This window comes from Aspergillus multicolor (genome assembly GCF_047715735.1).
Source record: "Aspergillus multicolor strain CBS 133.54 unplaced genomic scaffold BDW74scaffold_52, whole genome shotgun sequence".
Lineage (NCBI taxonomy): Eukaryota > Fungi > Ascomycota > Eurotiomycetes > Eurotiales > Aspergillaceae > Aspergillus > Aspergillus multicolor.
The window spans coordinates 16,851-38,741 of NW_027396003.1; the positions used below are offsets into that span (position 1 = coordinate 16,851).

General features: G+C 49.9%; 7 protein-coding genes across 7 annotated transcripts; 4 read left to right on the forward strand and 3 right to left on the reverse strand.

The window, feature by feature from the left end:
• Positions 1-146: 146 nt before the first annotated feature.
• BDW74DRAFT_117356 (uncharacterized protein) lies at positions 147-1,028 on the forward strand. The gene is made up of 3 exons (XM_073721935.1): positions 147-693; positions 763-831; positions 889-1,028. The coding sequence occupies exons 1-3, from the start codon at positions 345-347 to the stop codon at positions 984-986; spliced, it is 516 nt and encodes a 171-aa protein (XP_073577979.1). The 5' UTR covers positions 147-344; the 3' UTR covers positions 987-1,028.
• BDW74DRAFT_117359 (protein GET4) lies at positions 920-2,493 on the reverse strand. Its single transcript, XM_073721936.1, has 4 exons — positions 2,280-2,493; positions 1,941-2,197; positions 1,709-1,861; positions 920-1,653 (listed from the first exon to the last, which is right to left on the reverse strand). The coding sequence occupies exons 1-4, from the start codon at positions 2,321-2,323 to the stop codon at positions 1,070-1,072; spliced, it is 1,038 nt and encodes a 345-aa protein (XP_073577980.1). The 5' UTR covers positions 2,324-2,493; the 3' UTR covers positions 920-1,069.
• Positions 2,494-2,611: 118 nt separating this feature from the next.
• Positions 2,612-4,438, forward strand: BDW74DRAFT_117437 (DXO/RAI1 family decapping nuclease). Its single transcript, XM_073721938.1, has 9 exons — positions 2,612-2,739; positions 2,803-3,045; positions 3,107-3,138; positions 3,188-3,215; positions 3,268-3,275; positions 3,337-3,440; positions 3,501-3,671; positions 3,731-4,030; positions 4,095-4,438. Exons 1-9 carry the CDS (start codon positions 2,665-2,667, stop codon positions 4,238-4,240), a joined length of 1,107 nt encoding a protein of 368 aa, XP_073577981.1. The 5' UTR covers positions 2,612-2,664; the 3' UTR covers positions 4,241-4,438.
• Positions 4,439-4,635: 197 nt separating this feature from the next.
• Positions 4,636-6,130, reverse strand: BDW74DRAFT_171628 (tRNA dimethylallyltransferase; the record flags this gene model as incomplete). Its single annotated transcript, XM_073727343.1, has 2 exons — positions 4,636-6,009; positions 6,080-6,130. 2 exons carry the CDS (start codon positions 6,128-6,130, stop codon positions 4,636-4,638), a joined length of 1,425 nt encoding a protein of 474 aa, XP_073577982.1.
• A 211-nt stretch (positions 6,131-6,341) lies between these two features.
• BDW74DRAFT_117395 (putative ABC transporter) lies at positions 6,342-7,541 on the forward strand. Its single transcript, XM_073721937.1, has 2 exons — positions 6,342-6,607; positions 6,664-7,541. Exons 1-2 carry the CDS (start codon positions 6,487-6,489, stop codon positions 7,365-7,367), a joined length of 825 nt encoding a protein of 274 aa, XP_073577983.1. The 5' UTR covers positions 6,342-6,486; the 3' UTR covers positions 7,368-7,541.
• Positions 7,542-7,715: 174 nt separating this feature from the next.
• On the reverse strand, positions 7,716-13,388 carry BDW74DRAFT_171630 (uncharacterized protein; the record flags this gene model as incomplete). The annotated part of the gene is made up of 12 exons (XM_073727344.1): positions 7,716-10,037; positions 10,106-10,275; positions 11,094-11,271; positions 11,325-11,501; positions 11,551-11,925; positions 11,986-12,105; positions 12,158-12,265; positions 12,314-12,394; positions 12,445-12,614; positions 12,833-12,930; positions 13,082-13,270; positions 13,375-13,388. 12 exons carry the CDS (start codon positions 13,386-13,388, stop codon positions 7,716-7,718), a joined length of 4,002 nt encoding a protein of 1,333 aa, XP_073577984.1.
• An 835-nt stretch (positions 13,389-14,223) lies between these two features.
• tom40 (TOM complex pore protein TOM40) lies at positions 14,224-15,441 on the forward strand (the record flags this gene model as incomplete). The annotated part of the gene is made up of 3 exons (XM_073730647.1): positions 14,224-14,535; positions 14,604-15,251; positions 15,334-15,441. 3 exons carry the CDS (start codon positions 14,224-14,226, stop codon positions 15,439-15,441), a joined length of 1,068 nt encoding a protein of 355 aa, XP_073577985.1.
• Between the last annotated feature and the right edge of the window lie 6,450 nt (positions 15,442-21,891).

Genomic DNA, 21,891 nt, shown 5'->3' on the forward strand with positions numbered 1-21,891 from the left:
CGCGACCGGCATACGCGTTCTAATTACCTATAATACCGCATTTGGCTTAGACTGTCATGTTTGCTTTATTTGCATTGCTAGCTTCCCTGATCCATCCTCTCTACTCCGTACATACCACACCATCAACATCACAAAAGCAGTGTTACGCGGTATCTTTAAGCAGGCTCAGTCCTTCCATTCGTTCTATCGCAAGCTGTGCGCTAATTGGACCATACAACATCCTCCTCATGGTGATACCTGTGGTCAATTGAAACAGTATCATCTCCTAACTTTCGCGTATTCTTACCAATGAATGCTTATAACTTTCATAAAACTATTTGGACCTGAACATATTGTTTGCAGAAATGGGAACAGCATCCGTCCGCCGCAACCTCTTCCAGAACCACCTCAGCAGACGCCCTGTCTCAACTACCGGTCCGAATAATGGGGCATCCGGTCTTTCCTCCCAGGTATCGCAGTCTAATGCGACAGAGTCCAACCCATCTATGTCTGCTGAAACCATGGACGACGGTGAGATTGTGGTGAAGGACAAAAACGGTAGCTTTACGCTGGATATACCAGTTCTGCCGCCTGTCGAAGGGGAAGACGAAGATGAGATGGAAGGTATTGAGGGAGGCGCTGGCGGAGGTTCTACGGCTGCTACGGGCCCTGATCCCACTGGACAATCTGAATTAAGTGGGCGGGAAAAAGAGAGTGGGTCAACGCCGTTGGTATTAGGGAAAAGACGGGTTGGGACATGTACTAACTTCGCTTGGTATATAGAACTTGAAGCGGGACTAGTTGAGATCATGTACCGAAACCGAAACAGACAAATGAGTAGTGAACCGCATGGTGAGCTTGTCCTATATTTCGTTTCGAATGATCCGTGTCGATGGCTGACGCTGGCAGAAATCCTGAACCTTATTTACCAGAATCTCAGGAATAAAGTCGCTGTTCTGGACGAAGACAATTGGATGTACGAGCCAGAATTCGATACACGGGTATAGTGACAGTAGGTATCAGCTGCACATAACAGTTGAGATCAAAGAGGTGGCTCATGCCCTACACACATCATACTGCAAGGCGCTAGCTAGTCAAGTTCCATATTTGACGGCGGTGCTTCGACCTTTCTCGGCGGAGCTCTCCCTGGCGCTGGTCTCCTGCCGCCATCCTGACCACCTCCGAAAAACATGCTGCCCATCATGTCCAACAGCGGGTTTCCCTGTCGAGGAATGTTGATCGCGAAGTACTGTTCGCCAATCTGGGGGAGCGCATCGTCAAGGATCCCAGCTTCTCTGATCTGCGTCGCATAGTGCGCAGTCAACTGCTTGAACAGATCTGCCGATCCTCGCTGAATAGCCAGAAGCAACAGGTTGAGGAAGTTTACCAAGGGAAGGACTGGGTATACGCGAACATCAGAGGTTGCGCTGCTGATTTCTTGCACGCCGAGAGTCGGGTTGGCGGAGCTGAGGCGAGAGGTGAAGATTAAGAAGGCCTTGTTGGCACTGCGCAGGTTGCCAATCAACAGGAAAGGGATTACGGCTCGTGCTGCATAAATGCCTGCCGTATGCGGCTCGTCGTTTGTGTACCACTCGTACTCAAGTTTCGCCAGGGTTTCCGCCGACTCGGACGTACCCAGTACAAGATGCTTTTCAGCTTCATAGGGCTCTTTGTCTGCTTCGATGTTAGAGAATGCCATGTTCCGTATTCAGATGCAGTGCCATGCTACCTTCCGCGTATACCGACCCAACTGCATGATGTAGCTCAGGATCTCCCCGCTCAACGGGCCCGAACCGTCCACTCCACCCGATTGCTTCTTGGATAAACCTCTTTCGCGTAGGCTCCTCCGAAGGGAATTCACGTAGAAGCTCGATTAGACGCTCTACAAATGGCACAATGTTAGCATGGAACATCTAAGCATGATAAAAGCCACTTTGTAAAGTAAGCAATTTCGAACTCACTCTTACGAGCACGCCCCTCCGTATCATCGTCTCCCCCCGCGATTGCCCAGCCAGCCTTGACATATACCTCAGCCACCAACATGATAGCAAGATCTCCTCCACTGGCCGAAGCTCCTTGCTGCGATCCAGCCCTGAGCAGGGCAGTGGCGCCGCCAGCTAGGATCTCCGCCGCGGCGTCATAGTTGCTCTGTTTGATATACCGCGCTGCAATAACCCGCAGTTGCTGATGAGCCTCGTAGTATGCTCCGGAGGCGATCCTAGAAGAAGAAAGGGACAAATCAGCATTAATCAGAGACTTTTAAAGGCATAGATAGCTCTATGGAGCACGTCAGAACTCACTTTTCTCGCTGTCGAGCAATGGTCTTGTCAATTCGTGAGGTCATTGTGTCTGGCGATCACGAGCCGGCAATCAGTCCGTTTGCAAGGAGAAGCAAAGAGAAGCAAGAAATATGGCCAGTAAGCCAAGAGTACACTATACCCTGAAAAGGTTCACTTGGAGAGCCGCAGGAATTGCTCTTGAGAAGGAGAGAGAGGAGTTGTTGCGCTGGACAGCTTTTGGTGGGGATGCGGACGATCGACTCGGGTCTTCGAGATGGGCCGCTAGGACTAACACAAACACTGGACAACCCCCATCGACTACAGGAACTTATGTGTAACAACGTAATACGTAGGTTGAGGCGCTCCTACTCATTTGGCTTACTAGAAACACATTATTCTGGTTATCATGAATCGAGAGGCTTTCGACATCCAGCCCATCGGCCGTTTTTATGGATCTAGTGCGGCCATTCGGCGGCCCAGAGTACGTTCTATAAGCATCAGCTCCTCCCCATTTGTCTGAATATATCTAACAGCATCGGCGAAGGAAATCACATGTTTCTCCTACGATGACCAACACAGCTTTCATCTCGGAGACTCATCCCTGCGGTACTACTACCCACCGCAACTGCCGGCGGATCTGAGCCGCGGGTTTGACACTTTCCAGAAGTTGAATGATACAGCCGATGAACATCTAGATGCTCTGCTGTATACCATTGCCGATTTGGAGAAGGAGACTGGAAAGCGATGTGAGGCTGATATTATCACTTGGCGAGGGATGATGACCAAGGTTAGTAAGATGTGGTTCTTTCTAAATCGCATGGCAACATAAAACTAATACAGTAACATAGATCCTCACTGCGCCATTCGATGATATGAACGGGTATACACGCATTTCTAAGCACTATTTACTCGCTAATGTGTGTATCCAGATTCGAAATGAACGCGACCTGCTTTCAGGTAAGCTGGAACCGCTGCCTAAGACCTAGCTCAAGCCTTACAATTCTTATAGGGAACTATGTGCGTATGTTCTTACCATCCATAGTCCAGGGCCATAATCTGATTTATATTCCTCGCTCAGATTCATTGAAGAGAACAATTCCTTCAAGAACGAGCAAAAACGGAAACAACAACAGCAGAGAATGCCGCCGGGGATGCCTTCCCAGGATTTAATGGCATATTGGGGTTCGTTACCACATTACCTCGTAACAACGACACCGCTTTATATCTAACAGTGGCCTGTAGGCTACAAGTTTGAAACCATATCCGTTCTCGACAAAACCTGGGATGCAGCTACCAGAGAAGAGATTGAGGGGCGCGAAGACCTTGTTGTAAACAACAATGCCCAATACTGCTCAGTTGCGCGTACCGGAATCGGACATACAAAGCTCATCCTCGGCGGCGAGGTCGATGCCAGTACGTTATCTCCGTATTGACAACGACCCGAAAGTGTACCGCTAACCGCAAACTGGCAGTCTGGGACAGTAAACCAGACCGCAAGGAAGACCCCATCAACTGGGTGGAACTCAAAACATCTGCCGAGATTAGGAATGACAAGGGCATGCTCAAATTCGAGCGGAAACTCCTCAAGTTCTGGGCGCAGTCCTTTCTTCTTGGGGTTCCCAAGATTGTCGTGGGATTCCGCGACCAGGAGGGGATTGTACGGCGCTTGGAAGAGTTCGAGACAGCCAATATCCCGAGCAAAGTGAAGAAATCAGGTCGTGAGACCTGGGATGGGAACATATGCATCAACTTCGCCGCCGTGTTTTTGGACTGTAGGTTGCACCGCCCCCATATGATTTATCTCTCGAACTCGTACTAAAAAGAAATATCTTCCAGGGCTCAAGTCAACTATCCAAGAGGGAGGAACATGGAGGCTCCGAAAAAGTGAGAGATCTTCTGTGATTGAGGTATACCGGGTTGAGGAGAGCGGCACTGGCGATATCCTTTCGCAGGCCTTCCTAGACTGGCGGTCAAAGCCATGACCTGGCTTAGTACCCATGTTTTTAGACACCGAGCGCATTTGTTCGCGATGATTGTGTGCCATGCAGTTCGACCGGAGTGAAATGAATAATGTACCAGGGGCGCTGTTCTGCAGAATTGGTTGGCTGCCGCAACTGGTCTACATAAAACCAGCCCTCGGCGCAATAGCGATCGATCTATACTCCTCCTCCCTTGGTTCAATGACTATGTGTCGCTGTGTCAATGTGTCTAGCTACCACTCAGCTGTCGGCTTGCGATGGCAGAGACTACGCGTTCCTACCGCTACTTCTACCGCTGGATAGCAACGTGTCGGCAGCGCAATTCGGGGGTCTGGTCAACAAGATGTCTAGACAGTATGTCACGTTGGCAAATCTCTTAATTTTGAGGCTAAAAAGATCTATTTGGAGACTACTCTTGAGTCCAGCTCTTGGGCACTATCCTGAACATTCTCTTGACAGTCCTCTAAACCCTCTTGCCGCTTTCGTAAATACGCCTCCCGCGCTTGCTTCTTCGCCATACTCTTCAAAACCCTTTTATGCACGCTTCCTTGGATATGGATTTTCCACTGTTCCTCGTTGGTCATTGTCTTCCGGCAAATATCACAGGTAATACACTTCGATGACTTGTGGTCGATGGTCTGCTTCTTGACCTCAAGAGCTTCCAGAGTAGTTTTAGCCAGCTCTGAGAGAGACTTGGGATCAGGCAAAGGCTCTTCCTCTTCAAGAGCTTTTACAAGGCGCTCGGATGGCCCTGTGATGTTATTTGCCCAATCTTCAACGTTTGTGCTATCCAAGAGAAACAAGCGATTGGTCATTCCCGCTTCTGCAAGGCCAGTCCAGAGCTTGTTGCGAATCCACTGAATCTGAGACCTAGCATACTGACGTGTTGCAGTTTTCACCGACCCAATACACGACTGCTTGAGGACGTCCAATTCCTTCTCAGTCTTAGAACCGTCTCTAAGCGCGTTGAGATAAGGTGCTAGTTCCTTGAAGCCAATCGAAACCCATACACCCCGCGTCTGATCGACGGCAACGCCCTGGGCCTCCTGCTCTTGGAGAAAGTCCGACATGCGGCTTGCTTCGGACAATAACCCCTGGTCAACCATGACATCCACCCTCTTGAACAGCCTCTCTTCCAGAGTAGACTTTTCCGAGTGTACCCAAAAAATTGCGGTGTTAAAGCGCAGTTGTTCCCCGCCAGAAACATCGCCATTGCCTGCGGTGGCTCGTTTCAATTGTTGCTGCTCAGCGTACACCTGCGACGCGGGTTTCCCCGTCTGAAGATATATCTCTAGAGAGCGACGGATCTTGCGTGAGTCCTTTGGATGCCAATGGTCTGCCATTATTGGATCCACCTCGCGTAACTTCTGCAATACCAACTCCGGCTCCGAATCCAGAATCGGCCACTTGACCGCTGAGTCGACATCCTCCGCTGGAAATGAATATGTCTCTTCAGCTGATGGCTCTACCTCTTTCGACACCAACTGATCCTGGAATAGTACGGACTGTGTATAATAGTGCGTACCGCCGACCAGGACCGGGAGCTTCCCCCGCGCATGAATATCGTCAATTAGTCGTAAGCACTCCTTTCGGAACATCGATATCCGCCACGGGTTCTCATCAAAATCTATGCAGCTTATCAAATGGTGTGGTATGCCGTTACGTTCCTCGATGGGGATTTGATTTGTGATAATAGGAAGGCCCCGGTACATTTGCATCGCGTCGCCATTGATGACTTCGCCATTGAACCGAGAAGCAATATCAATTGCAAGCTATCTGTGTTTGTCAGAGCTGTTATGCGCACTATCAAGAGGAGGAAGGGCGGCTAAAGTATCAAGTCACCTTTGATTTTCCCGTGCCCGTAGCACCCACAACGGCCACGAGAGATCGCATTGCGGATGGGCGTCTAATCGGAGAAAGCGAAGAGACGTATCTGAGCATCAGCAATCCGGAGGGAACAAATATATCATGCTGAGCGTTTTCTACCGGTCCATATTCCGAGAGTTTGAATCCTGGATGAAGTGCGAGAGATATGGGGAGGGATAGATTATGTTGGAGAAAAAAGCGTTACCATTCTTCCCTTGGGTCACCCCCACCTCATCGAGTCACCTTAGTCTGGATAACTGATAGTTACATCGCGTGCTTTTGGACAAAATCATGTGAGTCACTTTCTGCTTATATACGTGTAAATATCTTTTATTCATTCTCTTAATTACCCTACTTTAACTAGCGCTCTTTAAATCTTCAACATGTCCGACTCTCCCGACATCCGCGTGCAAAATCTCTCCTACAAATTCCCGGACGGCTCCTCCGGCTTGACAGACGTCGCGCTAGATTTACCAGTTGGGAGTCGGACTTTACTGATCGGAGGTATGTAATCTCATTACCATGTATATTTATTTTGTAAACTTAAACTGTCAATTCAGCCAATGGAGCCGGTAAAACCACGCTCTTGCGCCTCCTCTCAGGGAAACGGCTAGCCCCCAGCAACACAATCTCAATCTCCAACAAAGACCCCTTCAAAGAGGGCCTCGAGGGTGTCACCTACCTCGGCGTCGAATGGGTGCTCAATAGCATTGTCCGAACAGACATTGACGTTCCAACCCTCCTCGCATCCGTTGGCGGCAATGCCTACCCCGAGCGCCGTGACGAACTCGTCGAGATTCTTGACATCGACCTGCGATGGCGCATGCATGCAGTTTCAGACGGAGAGCGACGCCGCGTTCAGCTAGCGATGGGTCTCCTCCGGCCATGGCAGGTGCTTCTTCTCGATGAGATTACCGTCGACCTAGATTTGTTGTCGCGGAGTAACTTCCTCTCGTTCCTGAAGAGGGAGACGGAGACGAGGCCGTGCACCATTGTGTATGCCACCCATATCTTAGATAACTTAGCGCATTGGCCAACGCATTTGGTGCACATGCACCTGGGAAATGTGAGGCAGTGGGGCGCGATTGAGAAATTCAAGGCGGAGGCGCCTGAGACGTCGGAGAATAGCCAGCTAGGCGAAATTGTGCTCAAGTGGTTGAAAGAGGACTTGCACGCCAGAGGGCCACGGAATGTGCGCGGCAACGAGGGGAAGACTTATGAGGTCGGTGGAATAGGGGGGTATGGGTATGAGAAGAAGGCCTAGCCTATGCTCCTTCCTTCACCAGGCTTCGTATTCTGGTTCTTTGTTGTTGTTGTTGTTGTTGTTGTTGTTGTTGTTGTTTTGATTTGCAGGGTCTTTCAACAGATATTGCTTCCCCCCCATACAACGTATTCTATGGACTTACAGCATCTAGACTTGCTTGGGGTTTCAACATATCAGGGTCATTCAAGCTTACAGGAGTTTCAACATTTTTGAGCCCAGAATGGGCGTGGCTTCGTTTCCTAGGACTCGATTTCCTTGAGGGCATTCAACATCTTTGTGGGAGTTACGTGATGTGGGATATGTTCGTATGTTCGTTATGATTCATTGAGTCCTGTATCTAGAATATATTCATGGCTTCGACACCATGTCAGATATGCTATATATACGTATTGAAGTGTCTTCGCTTGCCACAGCTAGCTCAAAGGTCAGTTTACCAACCTCTGCCTCGCCCATTTGTGTGAGGGGACGCCATGATAGCTCTGTGATTGTCTTCGATGGTGATTGGTCTCTATCGATGCTCGCCAATGGGCTGGGCTCAATGCCGTCTACCTTAATCTGGTGGACGGAGATCTTTCCATCATCCTCTCCCGTTGCTAGGTACAGCAAACCATTATAGATGCGCGGTAGGAAGGACAGGGCGGTGACTGAGCTCCTTGTTGGAATGGTAGCCCTGCACTCGATCGACTCCCCGAATAGCCGCCACAGCTTGATTGATCTGTCTCGCCCCGCTGTAGCAAAAATAGGAGACTGGGTCTCTGAGGCAGGGGCCCAGTCGGCATCGAGGATCATGCGCGAGTGGCCCTTGGGGTTCGTTGTCATGAGCGCAAACATCGAAGGATTTGATTTATTTCGATGATAGACTGCCCACTGCCGATCCCGTCCAACGCTGAGGAGATACTGATTATCGGCTGAGAACGCGAGACTGGTGATAGTCAAGGTATGTGCTGCAAGTGATGGTCGAATTTCATGCCAATCGGACGTGTCGTACAAACGCACCACTGCATGGTCTATCGAGCTGGCCTTGCATGCAGTGGCAATTAGTGTGCGGTCATGGCTCACGGCCACGGCGGATATTTCGTACCCATGGCCATAGAGCTTTTCGTGTTCTGGCCACAGAGTATAACGAGCCAATTGGTCCTCAAGAGGAGGCTGAGTCGACTTCGACAAAATTGCTTGATAGGCATGCGCTTGTCCAGCGCTCTCGGCCTCGGCCGTGTCTGCTTCCACAGGGGCTTCTTCGCCAACAGCTTGATTGGACAATCCTAGAACTGGTATCTGAGCTGTGTCAGGAAGATCGCCCTCTGCATTCTGTGCGAGCCCGGAAAGATTTTCCAGTAGTCTGGCGATTGGTGCAGGCTCGTTGAATACTCGTAGAAGCTTCTCTTCGGCACCTGACACGAAGCGCTGCGGACCCAAAGTGTCAACGCAGTTCAAGTCATAGCCATGGATCTGGGGCCGCGAGAATTCGTGCCATGACCTTTGACTGCCACGAAGCCACTGCGCATGGAGTCGGGTTGTTTGGTCGGCGCTTGTGGATAGAAGATAGCCACCTGCAGGCTCCCATTGGATCCCGTTAGCAGATCGCACATGTCCGGTAATTCCCAGAGTTTGAACCCAGTCGTCAGACTCGGCTTGATACTTCCATGTCCTCCAACTGCCTGTGCGTCCAAGGCTAACAACTTGGCTACCGTCAGGCGACCAAAGACCAATCCAAAATCCACCAGTACTACCAGTGGCTGTGGTAGAGCCTTTCTGTACACTAAGCTCTCCCATTCGTTCCGCGGAGAGCCATACGCCGGAAATTGGGTCCTGTTCCCAAATGGTCAAAGTATTGTCTGCGGAAGCAGTGAGAAGTTGTTGGCGCTCTGGATCGGGATTCCAGGCGGTGGTATAGATCCAATCTTCGTTACCAAACAAGAGAGCTTCGAACGTCATGGAGTATTTAAATCCTGCTGATTCAAATTGGTGGGCTTTGTTGGACAATGTTGGCTCGAGTCCCCCCAGAACAGGGTCTTCATCAGGCCCCACAGAACTGGAAGCTGCGGCCTCACCACGGTTCAGGCGCCATAATCGAACATACTTGTCCTGACTGGCAGAAGCAAGCAGGAGGTCCCCTGTCTTGCTCTGTATGTCCACTGTGAACGAAAGGGAGCGCACCCACGCCTCATGGCCAGAAAGTGTAGCAGCCACTTTAAAGCGTGGTGATTCATGTGTGTTTTCAGCAGCGTATATCTGCACTGCATTGGTGGTGCCAGCGACTGCCAATGCAACTGGTCTATCCTCTGTGTCTGTCGGAAGCGAAGCCAGTGCTAGTGCCAGTGGGAAATAACGTGGTTTCAGGAGTAGACTCTCCAGTAACTCCCCTTTCACAGATCCCTTGACATCTACCCTCCAGATCTTGACAGTTCCATCCGCCCCTCCTGTTGCGATGATATCGATCCCCGCACATGTGGCCATCGCGTTAACGGAGCCAGTATGCCCTGTCAAGGTAAGAGCATGGGTGAACTTCCTTTGGTCGATTGAATCAATTCGCCATAATCGCACAGTGCAGTCGACAGAGCCAGTTAAGAGAAGCTTTATGTTTGTTGTGGGACAAGTATAAAATCGAACGACGCTGACTTTGTCGGTATGACCAACAAGGACGGAATAGACTCCCCGGTGGGATTCTTCCTGCATGCATAGGAAAAAACAGGTTAGACTTGGTAGATTGTGAAATCAGGAACTCCTCAGCCACGAACCAAAGGATCCCATAAGGCTACATTGTTATCTGCACCATAAGCGAGGATGCCCGTCTGCACATCCCAATCTGCGGCAGCGGGGTGCCTATTTCCACCAACGCTGATGTAGTCCGATGTGAATGAGACCATGGAGTAGGCGGAGATCTTGATTGGAAGTCCCAATGGCGTTGCTGAAGGGCAATGACTGAGCTTGTGACGACGAGGTAGTGATGGTGCTCAGATCGACTTTTTTGTGGCTTATCGATAAAGGCCAAGCCAGCAAGATCAAGACTCAAGAGCCCCTCCTCCGCGCAGCCTCCGCTTTTATATTTTACCCATCGTGGGCAGGAACCGGTGGGAGATCTGGCTTGTTTTGCCTCGTCCTTTTTTTCTGAATCAAATTGCAGCTTCCAGGGGTCAACAAATCTCCAGAAATGGCGCAAAACAACAATATAGCGTTTACGGTCGAGTTTACGTATGTACTATGTTTCCCTCGCTACAGTCACGATGAATATAAGCTTGGCTGACTTGTAGTAACCAGGGGCGGCCTTGAAATACTTTTTGCCAATGAGCGAAAACATAAGGTGATACTACCGGCTCAGTTAAGCGATGGCACTCGACCGAATATATCATATCTGCTCCAGTATCTGGTCGATAATCTGATGAAAGATCAGAGAAAGGAGCTTTTTGTGCTCGAGGACAACGTGTACGTATCCTGGGGAGAGGAAGGGACGATATGACTGACTTCTGCGTCAGGCGACCCGGGATCCTGGTTCTCATCAACGATGCCGACTGGGAACTCGAGGGGGAGGAGAGATATGAGATCCAACAGGGAGATAATATAGTATTCGTGTCTACGCTACATGGAGGGTGATTTAGTTCAACGCTCGACAACAATCGCTCTGATGTATGACAAATGTCTGCATGCTTGAGATTCTTAGCCGAGTCTAGACTACATCCTCCACGTGCTGCTGTGAAATCCGCTCAGGCTCGCGAGGAGTCCGTATGCCACCCTGTGGCGTCAACACGCCGTCGTTAGGTGATCCTATCTCTTGGAGTGACGGAGTGTTGAGCCCGCTCGGAGGTACCGGAATCTTTATATCTTCGGGCGAGCCAGGAATAATCTCCCTCGGGAGGTCAGGAATCTGAATCCTCCGTGCCTCGTTCTGGTAACTCTCGGGGATTATCTAGACAACATTTTAACGAAAATAGCTCATAGTCTCAGAGTAGACAGGCTTACCTCTATGATTTCATCACGCGGAAACTCTAAGAACGGAATGTCTGCAGCATTGCACGCCATGAGGTAACCATATAAAACTCTGAGCACGCTTTCATGGGCGATGATTAGCAGATCATTCTGTTCACGTTCCAGTTCCAAGATTATAGGCTCAAGCCGCACAGCAAGATCGTGGTAGGACTGTGGGCAGTTAGCGTCAGCCGGGAGGGAAGAGAGAAGCTCAACCCACCTCGGCCCGGGGGTATCTATGATGATAAGGGTCGAGCTCATGTTTAGCCACCTCTTCAGGGTATTCTTCCCGAATCCTTTTCTCGGATTTGAGTTCGCAGACGCCAGGGTTTAGCTGACTCAATTGTGATCTCTGCCGGACTTTGTACCCTGTTTCATGCAAATATTTGGCTGTCTCAACTGTTCGACGTCTCGTAGAAGTCCATACCGTCAAAGGCTTCAGTTCATAATCAGTCTCTCCTCCTTCGATTATAGCCTGCTTCTCGAAGTCCCTATCCTTCAATAGGGTTTCAGTCATCTTTTTGGCATAATCCTGACCTTGTTCGGAAAGAGGCCCGTCAGCCTTGTAGGAGTTCGGTTCTACTGAGACCCCCGCCTGACAACAAATGAACAGTGAGAAACTCCCATGTTGCAAGAATTGGGATATCCCGCTTACCCTAGCAAAGTAGGTGCGCCTAGTCTTGATGTGGAGATTGAGAAGATAGAACACGATCCGGTTCGACAGGTAACCGAAACTTTTGTTGTTAACAATCAACCTTTCACCAGCATTGATCATCTGTTTCGACGTTTAGTGAACTGATAAATGACCTACGGAAAAAACTTATTACCTTTATATAGTTGAGATCTTTCTCTTCCATCGTATGAAACTGGGGGATTCGGGCAGAGATCCGAGCCAGATAATGTTTGACGGCATCCTCGGATGTCCAGCCCACATACTGATGATAGTTAATACCAGAAAGAAAAGGGATCGAGACCAAACTGACATCCGGCGACGAAATCTTGACCCTGCGGACATTCTCTTCAATGATGCGGTAGTCATCGCACCATGACTCTATGAACAACGTCTAACATACATGGTCAACATCACACCCAAGAATAGAGATGCTCGACAAACCTCAATATCGTGTTTGGCGAATTCATTAGCTAGAGATCGTCGCCCAGCGGCCGACGGATTCACAGCGTCGTAGATTGCGATTTGGCCGTTCTCCTCATTCAGGAATTGATATATGTCCTCACGGCATCTCTTCACTATCTTCTGTCTCAATAGAACAGAGGAGGCGGAAGCTATTGCGTGGTCAGCTGGAAAAGATGAAATCAATGGAACATGCAAGAAAGGCGAGTGACATGTAACATGTGGCTGGTACATAAGGCCCTCTCAGAGCATTATCTAGGTTGAGTAACTAGCATGTGTTGAGTGCAACGGAGCAGACGAGCATTTGATGGCATCTTTAAAGGTCCCTCGAGGCACACATTACACAAGATTCTGCTTTAATGGCACGTACCGTTAACAAAGAAGTAATCGTCCGGTATGTCTTGTCCGTGAGGTATCGTAGCTCGTCGATAATCTCCCAGATGAAAGATTCTGGTTTTGACTCCTAGCCTGCACCGCAATTAGGCGAAGCTGACGAATATTGATAAGCCGTACAACCAAACCTACCATCGAAGATAACGCGCCATTGCCACAGACATGTGGCTAGCTAGCTGTCAGTTTCTGGAAACTCAACATGTCAAATTTACGTGGTTCAACGCACGTCTTGCCCCTCGCGGGGAGGCCTACAGTGATGATGACAATTCGACCCGAGTGGAATAGCCTACCAGACTCAGTGCTGTACAACTGAGCCGGAGCAAGATCGGCCTTTTCAGGTAAGTCATGGATGGCATCGACAAATGTTGACGACTTCCGTCGAAATCGTGGGGAGTTGACGACAATGTCCGCAGTCCTAATCGGTGTCAGTTCGCGCATTTTCGAGTCTTGCTCGCGACGCAAGTGCAGGGGGCATGGTGATTCGCCGGATGGCCTAGCGCGCTTGGAATAAGAGCTTACAAGAGGGTATCCATGGTGGTAACGAACGCCCAATACCAGGGCCATACACTAAAGCAAAAGTCGACTTATGACAAATTGTCTGCAAAAAGCCGCGGTATAGATAGTTCAATCGGGAAATCTAATCTGAATGATGACAAGATGCTAGGTCGAACCAGCGGGGTGTGGGAAGAGAAAGACAGCAGGTTGAACAACCGAGCCTCCACGGTGCTGATAGCCTAGCTCGTCGGTAGCTGTAGGTATACCTAGGTAAGTCCAGCTGCTCGACAACGATGTAAGACTCGATGGAAGACACCCCAGTGATAGAAGCAATCCGTAATCCACGGGCCTCATATATATTCTCTAAACAAAAAAGAGCAACATGAATAAGATGGTTGGCAACTAAAACAAATTCAGACTGGCTACGGACGTACATGTCGGTATCCCACATTATATCATCTCGGCCAAAATGAAAGTCCCGTTCCGGGAGAGTCCGAGTTGGCGGCGGCAGCGCAGAGAGACCCAAGACGCAACCCCAAGCAGAGCCAGCCGGCCAGGTGACTTTTTTTCAAGGCTGAACTGCGATTCTAAAGCTGTTTCTTGGAGACGTCAACATCAGAAACCATCACCCTACTGTTGTGGTGTCTCTTTTTTGCAATCTCACCTTCCCGACTCCAGCAGGCGAGGACTCACCTTGTACCTTGAAGTTCTTCAGCCTAGTCACTACAGCTGAAGCTTGGTTTAGGAGCTGATCTTGAAATCCTTTCATTTCCTGTCTACACCGACCGCGTTCAACGACCACCGAACAACCAACTCCAGCTTTTTTGACTTGACCCTGCTTCCACAATATCTCCACATCCTATATCAGCTACAATGGCCGACCACCTGGCTCTCCCTGGTTTTCTGACGGACAATTCCGTTGTCGCCGCACTCCAGGATACATACTCTTCTTTCTCCGAGCGCAGGGCAGCCCTTGGCCTGCCTAACCCTGGTACGGTCGAAAATGTTGGTCGTGAAGTCCAAAAGGATGTTTTGCTGTCCAACTTCATGTTCTCTGGTCTCCGTGCAGACCTGACGAAGATGTTCAGCATGGCTCCTCTGTTCCGCGTGTCGCATGCCTTCTCCATGGGCGGCTCTGGAAACATGGCTCCGTACGCATTCTCCGCGATGTACGGAACCTCCAATGTAAGAAACAACAATTCCAAGCTATACCTGCTTCAAATGAACCCTAAGTAGCTGAGTCATATGGACAGGTCTTCATGCAAGGTAACTTCGGAAGCGATGGTGGCCTTGCAGCCCTTTACAACTACCGGTGGACCCCGAAACTGGTTACCAAGACCAACGTCCAGATCATGTCCGGAGCGGAGCAAGGTCTAATCCAGCTCGACAACGACTACACTGGCGATGACTTCTCCCTTTCCCTCAAGGCTTTCAACCCTTCGTGTTTGGATGGCGGTCTTACCGGTATCTTTGTTGGAAGCTACCTCCAGTCCGTGACACCCAAGTTGGCTCTTGGATTCGAGGCCATCTGGCAACGACAAGGCTTGAACACCCGCCCGGAATCTGCTGTTTCCTACTCTGCCCGGTACAAGAGCGATGATTGGATTGCGAGTGCTCAGCTGCAGGCCCAGGGCGTTTTCACTGCCTCCTATTGGAAAAAGATCTCAGAACGTGTCGAGGCTGGTGTTGACATGAACCTTCAATTCGCCCCTAGCGCAGCTGCTATGATGATGGGCGGGCCCAGCAAGGATGGCACAACCGCTATCGGTGCCAAGTACGACTTCCGAGCCTCAACCTTCCGCGCCCAGGTCGACAGTGCCGGTAAGGTTAGCTGTCTCCTCGAGAAGCGGATAGCTATGCCTATTGCCCTCACATTTGCTGGTGAGATCGACCAGGCCAAGGTATGTTGCAAGATTTTGTCTATCACTAAGAACTTGCCCTTTGTATGATTTCGTGATCAGTCGCTAATAATGGTAATCATAGCAAACCGCCAAGGTTGGTCTTGCTGTCTCCCTTGAGATCGCTGGCGAGGAAGTCATGGAGCAGACAGAAAAGGCCGACCCTTCGACGATGGTTACCCCGCCGTTCTAATCAATATATGTATCTCACCAATCTCACCGGGGGTAATCAGGTCCGCCTGGGTTTCTAGGTAAAAAGAGCGATGGCTCCTTTGGTCCGTTATGAATTCCCCTCCCTCTTCACCCTTTGTTTTAGTAGCTATTCCTCCATCCATGTGCATCTTTGGAAAATGGTGTATTCCCTGTTTGTCCAGTTTAATAACGGGTTGTTGGTCAATGAAGGCAGTCGCTTGACGCCACGGTACCAATTTTGTATAGATCTCTCTTCTTTCTCATTGTTTTTGTTTTGTGTTATTGTTTATGGCTTCATCCATGACCGGCGACCCGTTCTCACGATATTATTACTATCCCTTTTGATGACACTCTTGGCTGGTCAATGGGGATTTTGCCTGACGCATGGGAGCACATGCAGAAAACTTTCCTCGTCAGTTACGCATCATAGATGGACAATGTAAAACATGTTATTTATCATGAAAAGGCGGCTCGATATATAGAGCTGAATAGTTTCCAGGAGCAGCGCATGGCTGAGGCTTGTCTGGCTCCTCAAGCTGCTCACTCGGAGGACGTTAATGGCACTTACGGCTGGCTGTCGTGTACTTCTAGGGCTACCAAAGCCAGGCAGGCTTGGTTATGGAGGACAGGCCTAGTTTTACGTTCTCATGAGCAGCATTGCAGCCCTCCCCAGTGAGTCGGTCCCCATACAACACATTTATAAAACCAACCGGTGCGTTTGTTACTCGAGATTGTATGAAGCCGGCTGTTAACTTAAGAGAAGAACAGAGTCTGTTTCATGTTCAAATAGTACGGAGTACAGACAACTCTCGGCATGAGACCCTGGGCCAATCCGCTCCCCACATTGCTAATTACACGAATAATGGGGCGACCTGAAGTTTCTCGCCAGGTGCAGCAGGTGGTGAATCTTTGAACTCATTTGCTACACAGCGATGTGCTTATAACACATTCAAACCCTAGATGAAGTCATGGTTTCTACTATAATATGACAACGCCGGCGATAGCATTAGAAGTCTATTATGCTCCAGCTGGCGATTCTTGCGATTCTTGAACTCAATCGAAACCGTCCATGGTCGACCAAGATGATGGAGTATAGCCTCTGTTCTTATTCGCTGTGGGCTATAGCATGACGTCATAGCCTCGCCTGTTTCCAACGGCCGAGAGTCAAACGGGCTTCAGTCACTAGACTCACTATTGTACTATCGGGCTGTATATGCCGATAAGAGGTAAGTATGCGGCCTGTCTTGGAAAAAGACGGAAAGGGCTCTGTACCGAATGATAGTATTATTGACATGAGAAAAGCTCCAAGCTCGGCGGCCGCCTCTCGAGCTGATCCAGGGGCTAAAGTACTCCGCGGTTAACTGGCTCAACTCCAGTCGGTTTAACACATGCCAGAGATGGACAGCAGCAGACGGCAGGGCACATTTGTGACTGCAGAGTGCAGACGGGCCTAGAGATCGGGTACTGACCGCGCAGCGTGTCACCAATTTTCCCTTGCGATCCCAAAGCCAGGGGTGCTAGTGCCACTCTGGTGAGCGTGTTACCGGATGTGGCGCATGCTCCGAATCCTTGTGCCTCGTGAGACGGCTTTTCATGGACAGGGCAACGGCTCCTGGCAGGCGTTGTACATGAGGAGAAGGGCGATTGATAACAGATAAGGGTTTTTGGCGATCATGCAAGGTAGCACTGCTTCGCCAGGTATGACTTCGAGTAACCCTTGATGCTGAGGTGCCGTACAGATCACGAAGGGAGGCGATTGCACCTGCACTAACTCATACACTCGCCAGAGTCTTGTTGTTGGACAGGATCTGGTGGTGAGCAAATGAATGGGCTTGCCGATGGTTTCAGGCTAATGCTGCACAGCAGCCCACCCATCTGCGGCCTCAAGTCAGACCGTTGGGTTTCGATGGGCGTGTGCTTTCCGAACCCACGGGCCCATTGTAAACTGTGTGCCCTCCTGTGGTCTTTCAAGCGTCCATACAGTCAGAGTTGCCTTGATAGCAGAGCACTTACTACTCCGGATCCTTGAGAGATGATTAGCAATATATCAGCCTGAAGTCCGTCAAATAGTATGGAGCGTTTCGAGCATTTAAAAGAACCATTCGTTACTCACGCTGGTAAAAGCTTAAACGAAGAAGTGGGACGAGGCGCTGCCATGTTTAGACTTCACCCATATTTATCCCCGTCAAATCGTCATTAGCAAGCCTGTCTGAGCTTCCAGGTTCAACTAAAAGAGGGTCGATCACTGATCGAGGAGCTTTGACAAAGAAGGTCCAGGAGTAGAGTGAGGAATGCCCGAATAATGCATCGACTCCATCATAAGCAGACTGCCGCGAAAGGTTGGGTTCTAAATTGCTTCAAATGTGCACCGCTCCGAGGGATATATGGCAGTCATTGGGCGAGGCAATGATATGGTATTCAGGCGCGCATCATGTAGAATATCGACACGCTGTACTACCTGGTTCTTGATGCTAATGAGCAAAAGCTTTGACCTTCTTGAACGATGCGAAGTATACTTGAATGTTTTCTAAAATCGGGGCTCATCGGTTCGCTCTGAAACGGACGCAAGAGTATATGTTTCGGGCGTCGACACTGACCATGTATCAACCATATTCACCTTATGCCAAGCTGCAAAAGGCCAACCCAACCAGCAGCCCGTACTCGGACTCTGCATGAATGTTCACCTGGCTCTATGGAGTGACAGGTAGATTCCTTGGCCCGGAGTACAAACAATGCACTCGGGTCACTCGGCTCAGCATGAGTTGGACATGCGGTGGATTGAACATTGCTAGAGACATGCAGTGGCACAGGAATACTGACCATGCCCATAATTTATCGGCTGAGGCCGAAGAGCCTTTCCCCTGGACAAAAAAATACAGGGTCCATGAAACACACTACACTCCGACTGGACAATTTGGGACGCAATTCGAATATCAGGCCAGAATTCCTATTTTAAGACCATTTTTTAGCTCTTTATGGCGGTCCCCAAAACCCGGTACCTCCGTTAGACGCTGTGTGACTTAGTCTAACGCCTTGAAGCATCTGTTTTGATTTATTATTGCTGGAGGCTTGCAGGTGCAGCTGACTCCAGTCATGTCGAATTATCCAGCACTACATGTGTAGGGACCAATGGTGCAGGATGAATGCCACTACTGAGGCATTAATCGCAGTGCCAAAATTTGTTTCACCTCATCGTACTTTGTACATTCTTTTCAGCTTTTGCACCACCAGCAGCTCCAGAGCCCAGACCTAGGCAATTCCGACCCTGTGTCTGTTGGACTGGTCACCGGCCGAGCCTGCGTACACTGTACAGCGAGCCACAGCTGGCGATCGTATCGAGGTTCTCGCCGGTTTTGACAGGAGAATCAATACGAAAACATCGCTAATTATGTCCATACAAACGGGCTGTGGCTGAGCCCCTGGAAGGTTATACCTAGGTATCGCCAAACCGCCGATAGTTTGGGAACTCGACCACGGTCGGCCCGAGAGACAAGGCTGGAATCTCAAACACGAGCCGGTCTATCGCGGTAATCCTCGTTCTAGAAGTGTACGATGCAAGGCGGACGACTGAATCTGATCGACAGACGAGGCAAAGGGAAGCCGCAGTTGACCGAGCGTGCTTCGGAGTAAGGTAGCTCCGCATGCACCAAAAACACCTGGACGGGATCGATGTACGAGGACGTCTCTGGATACGAAGGGGCAGAGATATCCGATAGAGATGCCATAGACTATCCATAACCTAACCACTCGCATGCCTTTGCGTGGACATAATGGCCGCGGAACTGGTCAGTAATTCAGCAGCCCAGCTGACCATCTATTGCCGGCCCAGCTTGACTTGGATCCCAGAATTGCCCCTACAAAACAACAGTCAGGGAAAACTCACCCGGGTTCTTAATATATCTCAGGGTCTTATAGCGTTTATTCCACTTGGCCAATCGTGATGCGTCTGTGTCCCGTTCAGGTACGCCTCCAAACAGTAAGCTGAAACCCTGTCCCAAGCCCAAACTAGATATTAGGTTACGGAGTAGTTGCTGATTCATATACTCTGTAACTAAAGATGAGATTGACTAGGCACAGCAGGCAGTTTGAGTGTGAGAGCACAGCAGCACAGGTGCACGCTTGAACGACAATGGCTATCTATCGTGCTACTTGGATCACCTGCAACCTGATGATACTAATGGCTCATTTACCTTTGGAAATAGAAGCCAGACAAGATTCAGCTGCGGATAAGAGCTGACCTACAATAGCCACCCAACGCCACCCGTTCCCAGAACTGTTGAGCTCCCGACATCTGGCAAGCCACTTGAACCTGCTTCGCCTAAGATCATCATGAGATGCTTGCCATATCTCCGGCTGTAGTCTACATTAAGTACGAGAGGAACTACTAAACCAGAGCTGTAGCTGAGCACGGAGCACCCGACTACTACTATCTCACCCCTGCTAGCTCCAACTATCCGCCACTATAACAAGCTACCACTGCTGGTGCCGACGCAGCTCTTATTGACGGCCTACCCATACGCAGTCAGTGTTTTGCTTACGCTCAACTGAAGCTCCCTTTTTTCGAGACTAGTACTCTGTACAGTTAGAGGCTATGCCCTAGCCCCCAGCTGCCTTCTGATGATCATGGGCTGTTGAAGCCTAGATTCTGGCTTGTGCTGCGGCGGTTCTTGGATGTCCCGCGTACTGTACTGTACTTTACAGCATTCCGTACTGGGGGCAACCAATTCAGCCAATCAGATGATGTACTAATATGAGTAGTGAAAAGCGGGCATGGTCACTTGACATCCAAACTCATGGCACGCCTGTCTGTCACCGGAGCGCTCAGGTAAGGTCAAAAGGTATGACGCTATATGGAGGGGAGTTGCCCTTCCCTTACCGAAAGCAAGGTAACTGCTGCGCGACCCATGGGTACACATAGCAGTTTATTGCTGGTGAAGAGCCCACCCCCGGCCAAGCGGAGGCTGTAAGCCGCGCAACTTGAGCATCCACAGACTATATGGTGTGTTCTCTGGACGGGGGTCCTCGAGTGCATGGAACAAAGTCGTTGAGTAGTTGAATCGTCAAACCCCAGGCCGGCCAGGAGCTCGTCTGCAGCGAGAGGAGGTCGATCACTCAATGACGGGAGCGGCTGATGTGGAGCCACTGGGATTGGGCGTAAGACACAATGTGGGTAACCAATTGTTGCACCTGCAGTGGGAGAATGCCCCATACGAAAGACCAGATGACCACTGCATGATCCCAAGGGTGTCTGAGTCTAGAGCTGGGACATACGTGTGTACTACTGTGTAGATACCAGGTTTCGAACGTGATGATTATTAAGGTGTTTTGCTTGAGCTCCGGATAGTCAGGTAGAGCAGCTGCATGGTGCGCAGAACTACCCGCCAGTTTGGCCAATCCCGAGTGAAGTTTTCGCTGGGTAGGCCTGCGAGATTGCCAACCGTCGGCTAATCATGATGAGGAGAGAGCTTGGACCATGGAGGAAAAGCTCATCCATAACAATCACCGCGCATAACGAGCCACTACGGAGTACGGAGTAGTACAAGATATGCTTCGAAGCTGTCTGCCATCGTTTGTATAGGCCATAGCCGACTTGAAATGGGTTATTTAAAGCCGAACCTCTCTGCCCATTATACTCGACCTAATCAGGCGTCCATGGAAACCTGCCCTTCAAAAGAACTGATCCAAAGCAGCAGCCAAGAATTATGAAATAACCTCCATGTCACAGCTTTGAAATGAAGAATCAATACGGAGTACACACGGGGCTCGTGACCTGGAATACATGTATGGTAATATTACTAAGAGCATGTCCATGACCCCTCTTTTTTGACTTCCAGCTGGACCACCTCAAGACTCAGCGAGCATCATCAGGGAGCAGACTAGTGATGATGATCACAGATCAAGAACAGGCAAGCCTCAACGGAGCTCTCAAGAGCAGCACAGGACCTAAATATCTCGCCAGTACTGACCCTGGAAAGGAGATACAGTAGTAGCAACTGGCAAGTAAGCAAAGAGGTACTGGCCAAATCATGTTCCTCCTTCCATCAACGGGCGACTAAACTATGAGCTGCTACACTTAGCAACTTCTTATTTATTATCTTAAGAACCAACGCTACTACTGTGTAAAATTTGCTATCCTCATGCCGGCGGCCATAAACAGAAATCCTTCAATCCGTACGCTGCGAGTAGGAATCCCAGCCATCATCATCCTTTGCCTCTCCATACCTAGTCCGCACACTGCCACAGCTCCGTGCTAGACCACTTCCGCCCCTCCCCAAACGATCTCAAAAGTCTCCCAGATATTCGGACATTCACGTTGCTTTTGCCAGCCCGATTCCCTTGGGACCTCTCTAGAGTGTGCGCATTCTTGCTTTTTCCAGGTCAAAAATTTCGTTGCCCGCCTGTCCAGCTTACTGGGAGCCACAGTGTGCGTAGAAAGAGAGAGGCATTTGGA